The following is a 21912-nucleotide window of genomic DNA, read 5'->3' as shown; positions in this document are numbered from 1 at the left end:
TCAACTGCTCCATGTGTGCCGAGTTTCTGTAGGAAGTCCGTCGTGTCGCGACAAAAGCTGGGGGTTCTTTGTACAATGGGTTTCAGGATGCCCTCGACATAGCCGGAGAGGTTCTCGCACAGGGTCCCATTGCCCGATACGATGGGACGGCCTTTTGTCGCGACACGACGGACTTCCTACAGAAACTCGGCACACATGGAGCAGTTGAACCAGGAGCGCTCCTCGTCACAATGGATGTCTCAGCACTCTACACCAGCATCCCCCATGACGATGGCATTGCTGCAACGGCCTCAGTGCTCAGCGCCAACAACTGCCAGTTTCCAGATGCAATTTTACATCTCATCCGCTTCATCCTGGACCACAATATCTTCACCTTCAACAACCAGTTCTTCATCCAGACACACGGAACAGCCATGGGGACCAAATTTGCACCTCAATATGCCAACATCTTCATGCACAGGTTCGAACAAGACTTCTTCACCGCACGGGACCTTCAACCGGTGCTATACACTAGATACATCGATGACATTTTCTTCCTTTGGACTCATGGTGAACAATCACTGAAACAACTCTATGATGACATCAACAAGTTCCATCCCACCATCAGGCTCACCATAGACTACTCTCCGGAATCGGTTGCATTCTTGGACACGCGCATCTCCATTAAGGACGGTCACCTCAGCACCTCACTGTACCGCAAGCCCACGGATAACCTCACGATGCTCCACTTCTCCAGCTTCCACCCTAAACACGTTAAAGAAGCCATCCCCTACGGACAAGCCCTCCGTATACACAGGATCTGCTCGGATGAGGAGGATCGCAACAGACACCTCCAGACGCTGAAAGATGCCCTCATAAGAACAGGATATGGCGCTAGACTCATTGATCAACAGTTCCAACGCGCCACAGCGAAAAACCGCACCGACCTCCTCAGAAGACAAACACGGGACACAGTGGACAGAGTACCCTTCGTTGTCCAGTACTTCCCCGGAGCGGAGAAGCTACGGCATCTCCTCCGGAGCCTTCAACATGTCATTGATGAAGACGAACATCTCGCCAAGGCCATCCCCACACCCCCACTTCTTGCCTTCAAACAACCGCACAACCTCAAACAGACCATTGTCCGCAGCAAACTACCCAGCCTTCAGGAGAACAGTGACCAAGACACCACACAACCCTGCCACAGCAACCTCTGCAAGACGTGCCGGATCATCGACACAGATGCCATCATCTCACGTGAGAACACCATCCACCAGGTACACGGTACATACTCTTGCAACTCGGCCAACGTTGTCTACCTGATACGCTGCAAGAAAGGATGTCCCGAGGCATGGTACATTGGGGAAACTATGCAGACGCTGCGACAACGGATGAATGAACACCGCTCGACAATCACCAGGCAAGACTGTTCTCTTCCTGTTGGGGAGCACTTCAGCGGTCACGGGCATTCGGCCTCTGATATTCGGGTAAGCGTTCTCCAAGGCGGCCTTCGCGACACACGACAGCGCAGAGTCGCGGAGCAGAAACTGATAGCCAGGTTCCGCACACACAAGGACGGCCTCAACCGGGATATTGGGTTTATGTCACACTATTTCACATAAATATTTCTGCTTTTTTCCTCCTGAGTCTTTATCATGCGATCCTAGAATCAGAATTTATGTCACACTATTTGTAACTCCCACAGTTGCGTGGACCTGCAGAGTTTCACTGGCTGTCTTGTCTGGAGACAATACACATCTTTTTAGCCTGTCTTGATGCTCTCTCCACTCCCATTGTTTTGTTTCTTAAAGACTGGATTAGTTGTAAGTATTCGCATTCCAACCATTATTCATGTAAATTGAGTCTGTGTCTTATAAGTTCTGTTTGTGAACAGAATTCCCACTCACCTGAAGAAGGGGCTCAGAGCCTCGAAAGCTTGTGTGGCTTTTGCTACCAAATAAACCTGTTGGACTTTAACCTGGTGTTGTTAAACTTCTTACTGTGTTTACCCCAGTCCAACGCCGGCATCTCCACATCATGACTACCTTTATTTGAAGGCATTTTAAAAAGGGAGAAAATGTGGTTAGGTTTTACAACTGTGCTGGTCACTATCATTAAGTTCATAGTGAATCCAACTATCTAAAAGAAATGCCAACAGTGAAACAGTACAACATGTCTTGCAACCACGTAGTGAGGTGGTTTTAATAAAATCCTGGAGAAATTATATGGAGCGCTTGCTTCCATGCAACATTCAAATTTTCCAATTGACAGAACTTGCCAAGATTAGCAAATCCAATGATTGAAAATTGCATTTTCAAAACGATTGATTGTATGTCAAAGTAAAAAGAACTGCCCTGCCCATGTTTGTTCAGCTGGCAATTCTGAATTTAAAAAAATAATAAACTTGTCATCTGAAAAATTTCACAAACCTCGATGGGTAATTGGGCAAATGCATTGTGTGGTACTAAGCTACACACCAAGAATGTACCCGTTTATATTCCTTTTCTGTGTTAGTTACGAGATCTCCTCTGAAGCAGTCATGGGTTGTTACAATTAAAGGAACCATCTTGCATTTATATATCATCTTTCACAATCTCCAAAAAAAAAATCAAATACACAGCATTTGTATACAGTTTCTACACAGCAAATAAAGCACGATTTAACGTCACTGTAGTAATGAAGGAAAAATAGCAACCAATTTGTGCAGCACAGTTCCAGAGATAGAAATAAGATAATGACAAAATTCAGTTTTAGTAGCGTTGATTGAGGGACAAATATTGTCCCATTGACTGAGGACCACAAGAGCTTTCCTATCTTCCTGGGAAGGTAGATAGAACCTCAAATTAATGTTGCATCCAAAAGGTGACACATCTAACAGTGCAATATTCCATCAGGATTACATTCCATCAGCACTGCACTGAAGTGCCAAACTAGATTATGTGCTTAAGTCTCTGCAGTGGGACTTATGACCTCCTGGCTCAGAGGCAAAAGTATCACCGCTGAGCAAAAACTGGTACTTTTGGTCCAAATAGCCACGGTTTAGAGAAAGGAGAAGGGAGGGAAAGAGAAACCTACCCTTCTGTTCAGGATTCCCATTTAGCAATGCTACTTTGAAATGTGTTTATAGTTGATATGTGTTATCATATCCACTCTGATGCTTCCTACGATCAAATAATTTAGTAATGCTCACATTTCCGGCCAAGTTAAAAAATGTCAAATTAGTTGTGGTATTGGAAGGCTGCCAACAACTATGAATTAGAAATGCATTAGAAGCTCTTCCTTCAAGGTTGGTGGAACAAGGAAAGAAATTTAAAAAACATGAATTTCTGTTTCCAAACCCAAATTCAACCTCTTACCCTTATGCATTCTCGATCCAACAGACAGCATCCAATTCCAAGCAGTTATCATTACGTGGTGACCCAAGCAGATTTTTTTTTAAAAAATCGATCATGCATTAGAAACAGTTTTTACATTTTGCATTGGTTCTCTGAAAGAGCTTCCTAAGTGGTCCCATTCTCAACATTAAAAGAAAAGTGGATAAATATTTGAAGGAGATATTTAGAAGGGGATTTTTTTTTTTAAGTAAGATAGCCAAATATGTTTTGATTAGGTGGCAAAATGTGTAAAACTAGAGAATTAGAAGTCTTGTAGATGTACAAGGCAACAGCAAATAATTCATATGATTTACAGATCTCTACATACTACTTAGTAAAATTTATTTAGGCTCAACAGTGTCAATTTGAAATGGAGCTAACTGAATACCCCTTATTAATGCACTTATAGAATCCTACAGTGCAGAAGGAGGCCATTCAGCCCATTGAGTCTGCACCAACCACAATCCCACCCAGACCCTATCCCTATTACCCCATGCTTTTACCCTGCTAATCCCTCTGACACTAAGGGGCAATTTAGCATGGCGAATCCATCTAACCCACACATCTTTGGACTGTGGGAGGAAAATGGAGAACCCGGAGGAAACCCACACAGACATGGGGAGAATGTGCAAACTCCACACAGACAGTGAGCCAAGCTGGGAATCGAACCCAGGTCACTGGTGCTGTGAGGCAGCAGTGCTAACCACTGTGCCACACATTTGTGGTTTTCCACAAATTTAAATGTGAAAAAGAAAACCTCTAAAGACAATCTACTAAACATGGTAGCTGTATTCCTACTTTACTGAAAATGTGAAAATTGCAATCCAATAAAAAAGTTGAGGAACAGCATTTTAATTGTTGTCAATTTAACTAAAAGAGACCCCAAAATTAACAAGAGTGGTTTGAAGCAGTAATTTAAAAATAGTACAATTCAGACATTAATTCTGTTCCATGGCAATCATAGTAGTAATGTAAATTACAATGTTCTTTCCTCATTTCCCTCCCTAACATGATCAGTTTGCTCTTTCATCATTAGTTACAATGTTGTGTGTGTAAATGACAGAATGTTAGAAAATCAGTATTGCAGACTCAGTCATAGAAACTTAGGAATCTACCATCTGATTAGGTGTGTTATGTAACACCAAACGCAGCAGATCCATCTGAGAAGTTCTAAAGAAGTTAGAAAATTTAGTGCTTCACTTCCAACAATGGCATCTTAATCATGATTTTCCAATTGGTATATATTTTTGAGGAAGCACCTTAATAAAAGGAGAACCTGTAAACTTCTAAAGTGAAGGTCATTTGAGTCGGATACAATCAAACACATTTCAGACTTCTCCTGTAAAAACAGAATAGTAAGATATAGAGGACCCTCTCCCTCAATGGTAATAGATAACCATCCACAACCTTCAAAGATTTGTGTTACGCATCAAGAATCTTGGTCAGGTGCTTTTCTCCATTTATGCTGTATGTAAGGTTTCATTCTGAGCCTTAAATTAGTTCTTTAACAGAGACAAACAGAGATGAACAAGTGGTAACAATAAAAACATTTCAGAATCACACAAAGAACAAGAGCTCCAAGTTATACCACATACGAACTTGGGAAGGGGAATAAGTCACTTGGCACCTTAAGCCTGCTCCGCCATTCAAACTGCTTGCACAGCAGTTCTAAAGCAGTGTAGAGCTAATTCTTTCATAACTTTTAGCACATTTTCCCTTCAAGATCCTTCAATTGAATGCTTCTAATACGCTCTGCTAATGATAAAATAACATGTGTCTGGACAATACCTTTAATCTTCAATTTAAAATATCCCTCCCATTCAAGTGGTTTAATTAGTTACATATTAGATAAACTTTTTTTTATTCATGCAACCATGCTTTGCAAAATGAATTGAACATTAATTAGTGCATTCCTCAGATGCAAAATACTGTCAATGTTTACAATTGTTTCTCAAGCCCTGAATATTTTTTTTTCAGGGTTTGTGTGTCTTGTTTGGATTTTTAAAGCTTCATTTGCTTGGAGTTGGATCAATTCCTCAGAACCTTGAAGCCAAACATTATGCAATACAAATTCCTTCCAATGCCCTCATTTTAACAACAATAATTCACTGTTTTAAAAAATTTGCCTCCAAGAGCAGAACAGCCAATTAAATACACCTCCTGTAAATCACTGAACTGTATGCAAAGCTCTATGGAACAGCATGAGAACATTGTACATACATGCTGTGTAAATACATAGTTTCTTATGTATGGCGTTTGCAAAATAAATCACAAGATCCCATTCTTTCCCGAGTAATTTTAATTTATCCTACAAATATTAAATGTTCCTTTACCGTGCCTCTATATTTGATCAAATCTCCCTTTCACCCATGGGATGCCAGCCTTAACAATACTTCAATTTGAAACTCTTGCTTTTTATTCATAAATCTCTTCTTTTGTATAACCTTAAGATTTTAGCACAGAGGTTAGCTGTTCAGCACAATATGCTGCCCCTTTGCTACAGCAAACCAAAACTAATCATACTGCCTTGCACCAAATATTTACCCCCTTCCATGACATTGTTTGAAAAAGAGCAGTGGAGTTCTCCATGTGTACTTTGTAACATATGTCTCTCAACCAACGCCACAGATTACCTCGTCATTTAACTCATTCATATTTGTAGAACCTGCTGTGTGCAAACTGGCTGCCACATTTCCCTATATTACAACGGTAACTACAATTAAAAAGTACTTCATTGATTGGGGAGTACTTTGACATCGTGAGATCATAAAAGCCGCTATATAAATGCAAGCACTTTTTTTTCTTACGCTGCATCAAAATACATCTAAAGCAGAAACAGGGAAATAAATGAGGGGACAAGAAACCCTCATCAAGTTTGAGGACACAGATAAAATGGCATCCATATAAATCAATTAAGGAAGTAAGTAGAGCTCCTCACACCCTTAAACCAAAACGCTTCCATGCAATGCCGCACACAGGTGAGAACATTTTTGTTAGTGAATTTGATTCTATTCTCATTATATGGCTACATGCACAAATAGCCCTACTAGATAGCAATCAGAAACTAAAACTTCAGCTTCTCTCTCCCTGTCCCAGGGGAAAATACTATTTGCGACAAAATTGAAAATACAGCAACATATAACATTAAAGGAGCTTCCTGATTTGGTCCTCAAAAATACATGGCAATATAAGCATTCAATAAAAGACAACATTGGAAATAATGGTTCGAGTTGATGACCTTTCATCAAAATGGTTTAGTTGAAAGTTCATCAATCTGAAGTATTAAATTTGTCTGCTCTCCACAGATGCTGATGGACATGCTGAATATTTTCAGCATGTTTTGCTTATATTTCTATTACTGCATCTTTAAACCAAAACTGTAGCATTAAGACTTGGCCACATTTAATTGGATCCACTGTGTGCATCCATTTGATGTAAAAAAAATATTTACTACTCATGAAGCATTTCCTGCAAGCGGGGAACACTGGACATTTATTAAAGTGCCACAAAATTGAAGCAGCAACACGGTACCAGAGAAAATATTTAGAACAAACAATACACCCGGGTACATATTATGTTTACGGTTAATGTACAGCTATGAAAACTTCCATTTCAGGGTCCAAAGTGTCAAAAGCATATGCCATGTTTTTTAAAAGTTTAATGTTATTACAAAGCTATACAAGAATAAGGCAGTTCATACTCACCCGCTTTATTTCCATTTTCTTCATCCTAACAAAAAAACATATAGTTACTCGCTTTGCATTCAATTTCCAATCAAAAGTAATGTTTATAAGCCAAGTGACAGGATCTTTGATGCTTTTAAATCCACAAGCAACCAATTGATATTCCAAAGGGCATAGCACAGAATCTTCATAATAGGCTGCTTCCCACTATTTTCCACATCAGCTTCATTATTGGCATAAAGTAGGAGTCAAGCCCTTTATGATAAAGTGGCAACACAGCACAAACCTCTAGGAACTCTATAAGCAATTATCAGCTCATCCAAAAACAGCAATGACATGCATTGGTCCAATTGTAGTGTTGTTTGATGCAAAAATGAGAAAACCTACAGAATATTTTTTACATGCTTGATAAACCTAATGATTTTTGTTTTGAAGAGATGATTATGTACAGGGAAATTCTTACTCATGTCATTTATTTGGACTTCCAGAAGATACTTGATGCTGTTCCTCATAAGAAATTATTTAACTAAAATTGAAACTAATGAAGTTGAAGGGAAATTATTGATCTTGCTAGGAAAGTGGCTTACTGAAAGGAAGGAGAATAGGGATAACGTACAGTACTCTATCTGGAAGGACACAATTAGTGGTGCCCAGCAAGGATTTGTGTAGAGGCCTCAACTATTAACACTGTGCTTATCAATGACTTAGCGGTAGAAAGTCACATATCTAAGTTTGTCAATGACACAAAGATAGGCAATGGAAGCATAAAATTACAAAGCAATATTAATAGATTAAGTGAATGAATAAAGCAAATGGATTTCAATGTAGACAAAACAGGTAATCTGCTTTGGACTCAAAAGGGTCCTAAAAAATGGTACATTCTAAATGGTGAAAAGGTGGAATCAGTGGATGTCCAAAGAGATTCCAGGTACACATGTAATCAAAGTCACAAACATGTACAGGACATAATCGACGTAGGCCCCATGAACTTCTGGACTTTAAACTTGGAGTACCGTGAACAGATCTGGACACGACACCTGAAGAATGATAGATTGGCCTTGGAAGGAGTGAAGCGTAGACTTACCAGAATGATGCATGGATTCCGAGGGCTAAGTTACAAGGCAATATTACACAAGTAAGGTTGTATTCTCTGGAATTCAGAAAGTTTAAAGGGAGATTTGATCAAAATTTGAAATATTAAGAGGAAGAGAGGAAACAGATAGGATAAATAGAGAGAAACTGTTCCACAGGCCAGGAAGTCTAGAGCCAGGAGGAATAGTCAAAAAGATTAATGGCAGACCTTCCAGGAAGGATATTAAAAAACACAAAGGGTGGTAGAAGTTTGGAACTCTCCTCTATAAATGGTAGTTGAGGCTAAATTAACTGATTTAAATAGGAGATGGATAGACTTTTGTTATCAAAGGGATCAAGGGCTCAGAACAACAGCAGATATATGGAGTTAAATTGGAGATGAGCCATGATCCCATCGGATGGCAACAGGCTGGAAGGGCTAAATGGCTATTTTTGTTTCTACATTCCAAGTGTTTTTTTTAGAGCAAGTTTTGATAAGGATGTTTTCTTCCTGAGAGCACACTGACAGTGTCCATCAGTGTTGATGCCTCAAAATCTAAAATAGAATCCAAAAATAGAAACGATGATGGTGAAAATCAAACATGAACCACAAAGGGACTTTTTAAACATGACCTACAAACTATAGCAAAATAGATAAACTGATCTAATTCAACATTCAAAAATAGGAACAACATCCACTTTGGATGCCATTTTTGACAAATTTCAAGTCCAGAACCAATCAAGCTAAATTTAAATTTAATCAGGATACTGAATGAAGCATACAATATTTGGAAAAGCTGAACTTTCAAACTATCTTCAATTAAACCTTCAACTAGAAAGTTAAATGACTTATTTCTTCAACAACTGTTAAAATTCATAAGCTTTAAAAAACCACAACTTCAATGATCATGGCATTTGAATAAAGCATTAAAATGTTATGGGTGCAAGTGGCATCTTTTTGCTAAATAAATGAAAGATGACTTTAAGACAACCACAAATTAAAAAAGGTTTTCAAGGTAGAAACATTGGTTGGTATACAACCCAACTTGTATTGCACCAGTATTACAAAGTATTGCAAAAATACCTTCTACTACATTTGCATTCTCTGTGCATACAAATGGGTGGCACAGTGGTTAGCACTGCTGCCTCACAGTGCCAGGGATCGGAGTGTGATTCCTGGCCTGGTTTATTGTCTGTGTGGAATCTGTACATGCTCCCCGAGTCTGCATGCGTTTCCGCCAGGTCACTCTGGTTTCCTCCAACAGATCAAAAGATGTGCTGGTGAGGTGCATTGGCCATGTTAAATTCTCCTTCAGTGTACCCAAACAGGTGCCAGAGTGTGGCGAGTACGGGTTTTCACAGTAACTTCATTGCAGCATTAATGTAAGCCTACTTGTGACACTATAAACTTTAACCTTTAAATCAAAAATGCTGCTTTAAATAACATTACAGTAATTTGCTCAAAAACCCTCTACAGCACTTTAAAATTCAATTCAAAAAATATGCAGATATTGACGTTATTAATACATTAAATCAAAAGGAAAAGTAAGTTTTCAACAAAGTTTTTTAAAAATGTAATAGGTTTCAGTTTTGCTCAAAGAATTGGAGATTACTTTGAATCTCTAACCTTTATATTGGTATGCACAGCTGACTCTGGAGGGTAGACAATGAAGTGTCTCAGAGTAAACCCAAAGCCCTGCGAATTTCGTCGTAGACTAATGGTTTTTGGGCCTGGCCATGAGAAAATGTCATCCACCAGCGGTGAGGTGCTCTCGACTTGTCCACTTCCATCCTTCTTATTTTTCCCCTGCATAAAAGAAAACAATCAATTGAGAAGTGCCAACAGCAATCTTTATGCTAAAGTATATAAAAGAATCATGTAATTCAGAACGAAAAGTCTCTCTATTGTTATTTTTTTCAATGAGATTCTTTCTCTGCTTAGCCAAAAATATACATTTGCTGCAGATTCTATAATTTTTAAACGTAGCTACAGGTGTAGGGCAGCACGGAGGCACAATGATTAGCACTGCTGCCTCACACGTCAGAGACCCATGTTCAATTCTGGCCTTGGGTGACTGTGTGGAGTTAGCACGTTTCCCGTGTCTGCGTGAATTTCCTCCCGCAGTCCAAAGATGTGCAGACTAGATGGATTAGCCATGGTAAATGCACGGGATTATAGGTATCGGGTGAGGCATATGGGCTTGGGTAAGATGCTCTTTCAGAGGGTTGGTGCAGACTCAATGGGCCAAATGGCCTCATTCTGCACTGTAGGGATTGTATGGGCATTGTGCAGAGTATTGAGAGATCTAGAGACTGGTCTGGTGTTTATCACAGTCTTCATTTGTTCCCCAAATACTAGAATATCCTGTGATGATTAGAAAGAAAATTATAAAATAGTATATAATCTTGATCACAGGAACATTCAGCCCCTCAAGCCTCTTTTCCCTTTCAATCAGATCATTACTCATATGTAACTCAGACTCCATTTACTCACCTTGGATTTCTACTTCTGATGAATTTCAATTGGCTGATATCCAAAGCCAATATGGAAGAGTTCCAGATTTCCTCTACCCTTTGTGAAAAATTGCTCTAGAACTTCATTCCCAAATGGCACAGTTCTATTTTTACTTTGTGCTCTTGCTCCCATCAGAGAAAATAGTTTCTCTGAACTGCCCTTTCAAATTCCTTCATAAACTCCTCAAAATGATATGCCTTCATCCTTCTAAATTCAAGGGAATAAAAGTTTATGCAACCTAACCACATCACACATTGCCCTGGTATCCAAAGAACTATAGAATCCCAACAGTGCAGAAGGAGGCCCATTAAGTCTGCACCAACTCTCTGAATGAGCATCTTACCCAGCTCCCCTCCTATCCTATAATCCTGTGCATTTACTATGGCTAATCATGTATCATTCAAGAGATTCTGCGCTGCATCTCTTCCCAGTTCTCTAGTTGGGAAACTGACCAAAAGTTCATACAACTGAAGCACATTATATTCTCCCCATTATATTCCATTAACTCATTTTGCTATTGTCATCACTTTAAATAAACAGCCTCAGTAGCCTGCAATTACATTGCAACAACAGTCTGAAAGGGATTCCAAGAAACACATAAAGCTCCGACACGAAGGTTGCCGGGAGCCTCACCTTGAACTCACATGATTACCTCCGTGCAGAAGCTCTAATATTTGAACAAGCACCAACCCTTCCAGGCAGTAGGAGAAGCATCAGAAGGCCATCACGAGGATAGAAAGTATCTTTCATCTAAACCAACTAAAATATGCAACATCTAAAGGCAATCCAGCCCAAACCAAGGAATTATATACAGTAAATCACAATGAACCCATGCACTTAAAATTGTGTACCCAATGACTTGGCTTCACATGAGATGCGGAGAACTCAGCACTCCATAAGCAAAACCCTTGGAGAGAAGCAAAACAATTACTGATGCAAAAAAAAGTTTGATAATTTAAAAGCATTTTGGGATTTTATTTTATGACTTTAAAAGGCCTTATGCAACTATAAGTTGTTATATGGAATGCCAACATAGTTTCCCTTGTGCCGAGCAAGATTACTATTGCAACAACACATCAGTAGGATGAAACTAACTGTGGGAAAACGTGGCAGCTAATTTATGCACAGCAAAGTCCCACAAACAGGAATGAGGTAGACGTGTTGGCTTAACTGATCTTCAGTCAATGCAAGAATGGGATGTGATGGTTGGCTCATTAGATATATTGGAAGGTCGATATTTTCTTCAATCAGTGTTGGAATAAAAAAAGAGAAGGGAAAACGAACGAGCAGACTTGGTTTAACAACTCATCCAAAAGCTGCATAAATAATCAAACATTGCAAAGTTGAGAGGATGAATGTTGGGATTTTTTTCCTAATTCAATACAATACCACAATTGCAGAAGGTTCAGGCAGCCAAATGGCTATTGTTATTGTTATGATTCTCAGAGATGGATACCTTTAAGATATTTGAGACCATCAGGAAGGATTAAACTCCAGGATTTCAAGTTTTCAAACTTCTACTGTAACAGGCAAACTAAAAGCAACACAGAATAGAAAAGATCCCCAATGAAACTGTGATCACAACCAACAATCCCATATCATAATACTTTACTCTATCCCTTAAGTGGACTTTACTCTCCCAGAACCAGTCCAAAGATATTTTATGTTCCTGATGGCAGGCTTCCATTTCCCTTTCACAACTGGATAACTTCCCTTCTGCAAACTTTCACAGTGAAGCTTACTCTGGAGATTCCTCTCTCTAGTCAAAGGTAGGAGAATCTTCTAGTCCTGTTCTTCACAAACTTAGTCTCTTCAATGTGTGGGAACTCCCATTTTCTGTGTGGGAATAATAGAGACAGGATTTCCTCTGCTTCAGGTACAGGGCTGGTTGCCTCACGAGTCATGCATCAAGGTAGTAACGCTAGTTAGATATCCTCTGGATCTCCAAATCCATTCTATCTTGAAATGAAGCAAACAGTTCCAAGTATAGCCATTTATAAAATATGACATTCCTAACACCTCCCTATGAAGCTTGGAGACTAACAGTCTACCCACAGTCATTATAGGTTCCCTTGCCATTGTTTACAGGCGTACACAACTCGCACCTTCTTCCCAGTAAAATACCTAATCCCTTCCCCCATCCCTTTAACTATCAAACTGCCACCCGAGCTTGTTGTTGGGCAGGATTCAGATGAGATCACATGACTCCTTTTTTTTTACCCGAAAGAAACAGCCCCAAAACAAACTCACTACTTTTTGCAAGACTTTTGTTTCATTATCCCACACATGAATTAAAAGCTACTACAAGCACATCTAAGCATATAAATCAGTAACGGGCAACCTCGGCTAGTGAGTGGACTGCGAGTAGCCCTCTCTTTTCAGTGGGCTGCAAGGTTGAAATCGGCAATGTGAATCAACCACAACGCCACAAGATTAAATACATTTAATACAGATCAAATATTTCATAGTTACAGAAAATGCTAGATCATTCATACATTAATAGAACTATCAACTTCAAATGGGAGAAGCATTCAGAAGAAAAGCTCAGTGTTACCAATAAATTGTAAAAGTATTTAAAGTTAAATAAGAAAAAAAAACTCGCCTATCAATTTCCACTTGCTCCACTTTCAGCCTCCCTCTTTCCTGCTCGTTCTTTTGTCTTCCTGGCTCTGTGCTCTCTTTCGCAAACTCTGCGCTCACTCCATCAACAAAATCTCTCATGCCGCAGCCAGAAACATGATGGGCCGTAAGCGGCCTGTGGGCCACAGGCTGTACACCACTGCTATAAATGTTGAAGCTAATTCTAATGTTTCCACTCTTGCCAAGATCAGTTAACTTGCAATGCAAAGGGTCATACCTAAAATCATCCTTATTTATAAGGCTCAGAAACACACCTAGAACCACATTTTCATTTCTTCCATTGCTTGCCCTTTCCTCCAGATTTCTCCTTATTTGTTCCCTGCACTGCTGGGCTTTGTGTGCATGTATATTATTTCTTCAACCAAGCCACTGATCGCTCTTTCTTGGCTTGGCAGCCAATTTCCTAAAAAAAAATCTTTGGACTGTGTTTTAAAAACAGTACAGATGCTGTACAGGTTATTGCTGTTCCTTCCTCTGTTACGAAGGAAATAACTACGCGCACTGTTCAGTTATTGTGAAACCATTCTGAAACACCCATTATGGTTATAGAACCATTGCACTCAGCTATAAATGTAGAGAAACCCTGCTTTCACATAAAGGTTGAGGTGCAAAATTGAATGCTTTTGAGGAAAAAAAAGAAAAACTGAAAAGAGATATAAACGAAAGCAAAACAAGTGCTTCACGTTACGTTTAGCCAAAGTTTAGCAGCAGCGCTATGGATAAAGAACTTGGTTACCCCTGTAGCTGTTGGACGAGTTGAAAGCTACATCAGAATAAATGTTGATTTGTTAACAAAGCAATTTGAAACTTGTAGATTTTATCCAAGTCTTTCACATTACTGGAACAGAGTCCACAAAAGGCACCCAGCCAATTACGGCCCCCATCAGTCTACTCTCAATCATCAGCAAAGTGCTATCAAGTGGCATTTACAAAACCTGGTCACTGACACTCAATTTGGGTTTCGCCAGGGCCATTCATTACAATCTTGGTCCAAACATGGACAAAAGAGCTGAACTGAAGAGATGTGGTGAGACTACGGCCCTTGACAACAAGACAACACTTGATCAAGTATGGCATAAAGGATGCAAAACTGGAGTCAATGGGAATCAGGGGGAAATCTCCCCACTGGGTGGAGACATATCTGGCACAAAGAAAGATGGCTGTGGTGGTTGGAAGTCAATCATCTCAGCTCCAGAACATCACTAGAGGAGTTCTTCAGGATAGTGTCCTAGGCCCAACCATCTTCAGCTGCTTCATCAATGACCTTCCCTCCATCACAAGGTCAGAAGTGGGAAAGTTCACTGATGATTGCACAACAATGTTCAGCTCCATTCACAACTCTTCAGATACTGAAACAGTCCATGTGCAGCAAAACGTGAATAATATCCAGGCTTGGGCTGACAAGTTGCAGGTAACATTCACGCCACACAAATGCCAGGCAATAACCATCTCCAACAAGCAAGCATCAAACCATTTCTCCTTGACATTCAGTGGCATTACAAACACTGAATCCCCCCACTATCACTGCCATGGGGGTTACCATTGACTAGAATCTGAGCTGGACTAGCTTTATAAGCACTGTGGCAAAACAAAAGAGGTCAGAGCTTGGCAATTCTGTAGCACATAACACATCTAACTCTTAAAAGCATGTCCACCATCTAGAAGGCACAAGTGCACTGGAATATTCTCTACTTGCCTGAATGAGTGCAACTCCAACAACAGTCAAGAAGTTCATCACAGAGAGAAACAAAGCTCCCTTGAGTGGCACCCCAATCACTTCACCACCAACACACAGTGGCAGCAGCACATGCGAGACGATGCGGTGTAGCATCTACAAGACGCGGTGTAGCAACTCACCATGGCTCCTTCCACAGCACCTTCTAGACCTGCAATGTCTACCACCGGAAGGACAAGAGCAGCAAATGCATGGGAACACCTGCAAGCTCCCTTCCAAACCATCCCGACTTGCTGCCTAACAGGACTGTGGATGTACCTACACCAGATGGAATGCAGTAGTTCAAGAAGGCAACTAATCCTCCTCAAGGGCAATTAGGGATGGCAATAAATGGTAGTCTAGCCAGCAATGCCCTCATCCCTTGAAGAAATAAAATGAAAGCTGTGAACATGGACATTTTGTCTGGTGAAAATTTGACTTTGGAAAATATGCACATGACAAAAGTCATGATTTAGTTACAGTATAAAATACTTGCAATGGTGCGCAACTATATGAAAGTTGCTTGTGTAAGGAATTCCTGTATCACAGAGGATTGTTCTTGAGGAATTTAAGATGAAGTAGACAGTAGAGGAAGCTTTGCTGAGAATTTGGCATACTTTGTACTTGGCCTGGAGTACTTTGTTGCCATTGGATATTTAAAGTATAATGGAGCTACTCATCAAGCACGAAGATACTTAGATCACTTGATTACAATTAAGTTGTGATATTTAGGCTCAAAAAAAATTAATTGTTCTGTTAGTCTAGCTGAAATATATTGAGTGATAAAATTTCTGGTATATAAAATTGCTAATGGTCTCAGAATGTGAGTTAAAGGGACACGAATTTAGCTAACATGCTGCCTCAGAAGCTGCTTCAATCACAGAAGCATAGAAGATAGAAGCAGAGTGACATTCAATCTTTTGGGCCTGCTTCGCCATTCACTCACAATGATCATGGCTGATCTTCTATCTCAGCACCATACCTCAGTATACCCGAACAGATGCTGGAGCATGGCGACTAGGGGTTTTTCCACAGTAACTTAATTGCAGTGTTAATGCAAGCCTACTTGTGATACAAATAAACAAACTTTGGCACTCTCCCCATACCCCTGGACGCCTTTAAAGTCTAGAATTCTATTTCCTTCTGAAATATATACAGTGACTTGGCCGCCACAGCCTCCTATGGTAGAGAATTCCATAGGTTCACCATTCTCCATGAAGAGGTTTCTCCTCATCTAAGTACTAAATGTCCTACACTGTATCTGGAAACAATGTCGGACATTTAGTTACCCCCCCACCCCCCCAAAGGCTGAATGATTGTTAAAATATTTAAATTGATGCAACTGTACTGAAAACATTTGTGTACCCTTTGACTTCAACAAATATGAACCTATTCTGAATTGCTGATCTGCCAAGGACTAGTTTTAGTAAACCACTGTTTTGAAACCAATACTAGTTTTTAAATAAGTCTGTAAACATTTTAAATTGTTTACCAGTGTCAGGATTTTTGCAGTAAGCTTATACTTTGGGATCATCAATCAAATCTTACTTTGGTTAGAAATAACCTCAAATGTTTCCTGGTTAGAATTTCTTGGCAAATGAGTTTGGGTTATTTTTCCCAGGACAACGTAAATGGGAGAGTCCATTCTGAATTTAGTTTGCAATCAAAGTAAATGCACTAGAATCAGGAGCATATTAAAGTGATTTCTGCAAAGTTAAATTAGCATCAAAGCAGAGATGAAGAATGATTTCAAAATGCGACATGAGCTGCACTTCAATAGTAATTCATTAGCTATGAAGCACTTTTGGATCTTCCAAGATTGTGAAAGGACTCTCTAAATACCATGTCACGAGGTCAAAATCCTGGAACTGCCTCCTTAACAGCACTGAGGGTATACCTACACCTCATGAAATGCAGCAGTTCAAGAAACCAGCTCACCACCACCTTTCAAGGGGAATTGGAGGTGGGCAATAAATGCTGGCCTAGTCAATGACGTCTACATTCTACGAGTGAATAAAAAAAATACAGGATCTTTATTATAATAGTATACAAATAGATGATATTAATTAAAGTAACTTTCAGATGCATCAAGACCATTTCAAATAATCATTTATTAGAATGGCACATACAGTTGAGGTAACAGTACTAAATAATACTAAAAACAGCCTTTCAAGATCAACACCATAAGTAATTTCACCAGTAGAGGGCAAAATACATCCATATATATGTTCCACATTCCTTTTCCAGGTTTGAGGAAACTTCAATTCGTAAGATAGATGGGAGAAGTTAGGACTTTTCTTTGGAGAAGTGTTAAAAGGAGATCGGATTGAGGTATTCAAAATCCTCCAGGGTACCACTGACCAGAAACTGAACTAGATTAACCGTACAAATGCTGTGGCTACAAGAGCAGGTTAAAAGCTAGGAATCCTGCAGCGAGTAACTCACTTCCAGACTCCCCAAAGCCTGTCCACCATTTACAAGGTGCAAGTCAGGAATACTCTCCGCTTGCCTGGATGATTGCAGCTCTAACACCACTCGAGAAGCTTGACACCATCGAAGACAAAGTAGCCTGCTCCATTGCTACACTTTCCACAAATATTCAAACCCTCCACCACCGACAAACAGTGGCAGCTGCGTACATCAATCTACAAGATGCACTGCAGGAGCTCACTTTGGCTCCTTCGAAAGCATCTTCCAAACCCACAACCATCTATGAGGACAAGGATATGAGCAGCAAATAGCTGGAAATACCACCACCTGGAGTTTCCTCACCAAATCACTCACCATCCTGATTTGGAAATATATCTCCATTCCTTCACTGTTGCTGGGTCAAAATCCTGGAACTCCCTCTCTAACAGCATTGTGGGTGTTCCTACACCTTAGGGACTGCATGGTTCAAGGCAGCAGCTCACCACCACCAAAGGCAACTAGGGATGGATAATAAATGCCAGCTAAGCCAGGAACATCAACATCCCATAAAATGACATTTTTAAAGAAAGGGTCCAGCATACACAGTGAGGAACTGTCCCCACTTGTGAAAGAATCAACAATGAAAAGACACAGATATAAAGAAATATAATCATTAAAAGAAGCAAAGTTGATGTGGGAAACATTTCTTTTTAAAAATACAGCATGTGATTAGGGCTTGGAATGCCCAACCCAAGTGTGGAAGAGACAGATTCAACCGAAGACTTCAAAATGAAAAGAGACTTACCTAAAGAATGTGCAGGGTTACAGGGAGAAGGCAGGGAATGGCACGAGCTGAGTTACTCATTTGGAGAGCTGATGTAGACACAATGTGCCAAATGGCTTTCTCCTGTGCTGCAACAATGTGATTGTGACAGCACCTACCAAACCCGTAGCCTCTTCCACTTGGGCAGACATGGTCAACAGATAGATGGGAGCACCATATCTGCAAGCTCCCCTCCAAGTCACACACCACCCTGACTCGGAACTATATTGCCATTCCTTCATTGGTGCTGGGTCAAATTCCTGGAACACTCTTCCTAATAGCACTGTTGGTGCACCTGCATCATATGTTCTGCAGCAGTTAAGAAGGTGGCTCAATGGGAATGAGGGGGCAATATATGCTGGTTTAGCCAGCAACACCCACATCCTGTGAAAGAATAAATTTTAAAATAGTCTCATTTGCTCATTGACCTACATTGGCACCCATTCAAGCAATGCCTCAGTTTTCAAATTCCTCCATGGCCTCCCCCCTTCCTCATTTCTGAGCTGCAATTTTCTATGGTTCCATAATCTCCTCTAGCCTAAAAACACTATATGCCCCTCAAGCATCTCCGATTTTAATTGCTCCATCATTGGTGACTACACTTTGTTCCCTGGGCCCCAAGTTCTGGAATTCCTTCCCTATGTTGCTCCACACATCTCTCCCTCACTTTCTTCCTTTAAAACATTCCTTAAAACCTACCTCTCTGACTAAGCTTTTGGGCATCTGGCCTAATGTTCTTTTATGTGGTTCAGTGTAATTAAATTTTGTGTTTAATAAGCACCTTGTGACATTTCATTATGTTCAATGCGCTAGTTAAATTCAAGTTTTTGTTAGGATTGTTTCAATTCATCAGAGGTCCTTCACAATTGAAAAGTCTATCTGGGCTAACTGCTTGGGCTCCCACATGAAGGATAGCTACTTGGTAGTATACAGCTACAAGGCAGAGGTTGGCCCCTGCTGGTGGATATCCAGCTGATACTGAATAAATATTAATTACAAATTATTCATACAAAAGATGCTTCCATTCATGGAGACACCAAAATTAGGCACCATAAACACAAGATAGATAGTGACCAACAAATCTAATAAGGAATCCAGGAGAAACCTATTTTCATGAAGAGCAACAAGAATGTGGAACTTGCCACCACAAGGAGTAGCTGAGGCATCTGATATAGATGCATTAATGGGGAATCTAAATGAGCACATGGTGGACAGGAATATATGGATATAATGATAGGGATGGAGAGGAGGAAGGAGCAGGTTCATGTGAAACATAAATACTAGCATAGGTCATTTGGCCAACAGGCCTGTTTCTGTGCTGTAGACCCGATTGAATTCGATGTATTTTTGTTTCTTCAACTTTAATTTCCTGACACTGAGAATTCGAAAAATGTTTCACAACTTAACACAATTACTACCACAAGTTAAATCCTCCAGTTATAATCATTTTTCTTGCTGAAAATGTACTTTCATACATCAAGAATTAATGCACAAACTTACAGCAGCGCATCTTCATTAAAACAACTACAATTCTTAATTACAAGCAAGACTAGTTTGAATCCCTTCATCTTATTCTGATTTTCAAATACAAAGGTAGAATTTCAGAAGAGAATCTGAATAATTACTGACTGAATACTCCCAAGGTTTGTCACAGGACATGCATATTTTTGTCACGAGGAATGCATGGCACAGTCCTAAAACTATTCAAAGTATGCCATGATAAAAATGCCAGTAGCAAACAAATAAACAACTCTTTCTGGGGTTTATCCAGACAAACATGTTTGATTATTGACAAGGGATGTTACATTCCTTGCTTTGCATACCCAAAGAAGCACTATAACTCAGACATCACAAACATGCGTGGTATGGTGCAATCAACATTTTTCGCCACATTTATGGAAGCAGTAGAAACAGGAATAGTCCCAGAGGATTGGAAAGTAGATGATATCTCGTGAATCTTAAAAAGCAGCACAGGGATGACCTCGGAATCTGTTGTCTGATGAGTCTAGGACTTGAGGTGATTAAAGTATATTAGAAAGCAATAATGCAATGCTTAGCTAGGAATAGTATGGAAGCAGCATGGATTTGTAGGGGGTATATTTTGCCCAATAAATTTAGTGAAGCTCTTCAAAATACTAATGACCTCAATGACAATGAAAACTCTGTGGATGTAATATACTTACAATTTCAGAGAAGCTCTTGACGCCATATCATGTCATAAATAATTACTTTAAGATAAGGCAGCAAGATTCATGAAGCAAATTTCTACAGCGAAATGAAAATTAACAAACCCAAGGAAGTATTCAACAACTGTGAATTGAGTTGCATTGCCATGGAAGAGTCACAAACAATGAGTGACAGGGATATTTTCTTAGGTACGCCTCAGGATTGATGATGACTTGCTTCCGTTCCAGTTTGAAGTGTTTCAAGATAGCTCACAAGTCCAATGCAGGGTAGGTGGTGCTTGAAGGTTTGGGTTGTTTGAAGGTTTTTGTGCTCTGTCCGACACCTCAACTTCACTGCTCTGCACATTCCTGACAAGTCTCTCAAGGTGCCTTCCCAAGTGAGCCTTCTTCATTTTGGTTGGTCACAAGCTTGGGTTTCCTGGGATTTGGCAGATATATTTGACCTCTTCAAAGATGCTTTGAGAACATCCTTAAAGCATTGCCACTCTCCCCTAAGTAAGAGTTTCCTGTCAGAACTGAGTTCTGAACAGAGCAGTTGATTCAGGAGACTGTTATCAGGCATACAAACTTCATGTCTTGTCCAGCAGAGTTGGCTGAGTGATTAGCACCTCAATGCTAAGCAAATTGCTCAAGAAAACACTACTGTAGGACTGCTTTGCTTGCCACCAGATTTGGAAGATCTTGCAAAGACTGCTGGTAGTACTTCTCCTGTGCTTTGTGGTGCCTGCTATAAATTATTTAAGTCTCTGTAGCATGTAGGAGTGCAGGGATCACAGCTGCCCTGTTAACCGTGACCTTAGTCTCTAGTTTGAGATCTTGGTTCTCAAATACTCTTTTCATCAGTCGACCAAAAGCTGAACTGGAACAGAGGAGGTGATGATGAATTCCATTGTTGACATTTGCTTCTTTCAAGAGGTTACCTATACAGAAAACGGTGACATTTTCCAAGATCTTGCCATTGATCTTAATCAAGGGGGGAGCTGCCTTGCTGCAGGAGCTAGGAGCTTAGTTTTACAAGTGTTTACTGAAAGGCCCATTTTCACATATGCTTCAGAGGAGTCAACAATGACCTGCAGCTCAGTTTCTGAACAAGTATACACAGAAGCATCATCCCGGGAAAGTAGTGGCATAATGTCACTGGACTAGTAATTGAGAAGCCCAGGCTAATGCTCTGGCGACAAGGGTTCAAACCCCACCATGGTAGCTGATGAAATTTAAATTCAATTAATAAATCTAGAATTGAAAAGTTAGTCCCAGCAACAGTGGCAATGAAACTATTAACACTTGTAAAAACCCACCTGGTCCTTGTCCTTTAAGGAAGAAAATCTGCCATCCTTACCTGGTCTGGCCCATATGTGACTCCAGATCTACAACGTGGTTGATTCTTAACCTCTGAAATAGGGATGCAAGCCACTTGTCTCAACGGCAATTAGGGATGGGCAATGAATGCTGACCTTGCTGGCAATGCCCACGTGTACGAAAAAAATCTGCACACAAAATCTCTATGACTGAGGTTGA

General features: G+C 40.1%; 1 protein-coding gene across 3 annotated transcripts in view; it reads right to left on the bottom strand.

Moving 5' to 3' along the window:
- arhgap21a (Rho GTPase activating protein 21a) overlaps positions 1–21912 on the bottom strand; it is a 193651-nt gene that overhangs the window by 99774 nt on the left and 71965 nt on the right. For all 3 annotated transcript variants that reach the window (XM_078234146.1, XM_078234109.1, XM_078234117.1), the window contains exons 3-4: positions 9735–9914; positions 7058–7082 (exon numbers count right to left, since the gene is read on the bottom strand). In XM_078234146.1, the coding sequence (XP_078090272.1) occupies positions 7058–7082; positions 9735–9914 (205 nt within the window). The remainder of the gene's footprint in view (positions 1–7057; positions 7083–9734; positions 9915–21912) is intronic.

This window comes from Mustelus asterias, chromosome 2 (genome assembly GCF_964213995.1).
Source record: "Mustelus asterias chromosome 2, sMusAst1.hap1.1, whole genome shotgun sequence".
NCBI classification, from domain to species: domain Eukaryota; kingdom Metazoa; phylum Chordata; class Chondrichthyes; order Carcharhiniformes; family Triakidae; genus Mustelus; species Mustelus asterias.
Note: the sequence above shows the minus strand (reverse complement) of the source record. Positions and strands in the feature narration are given on the sequence as shown.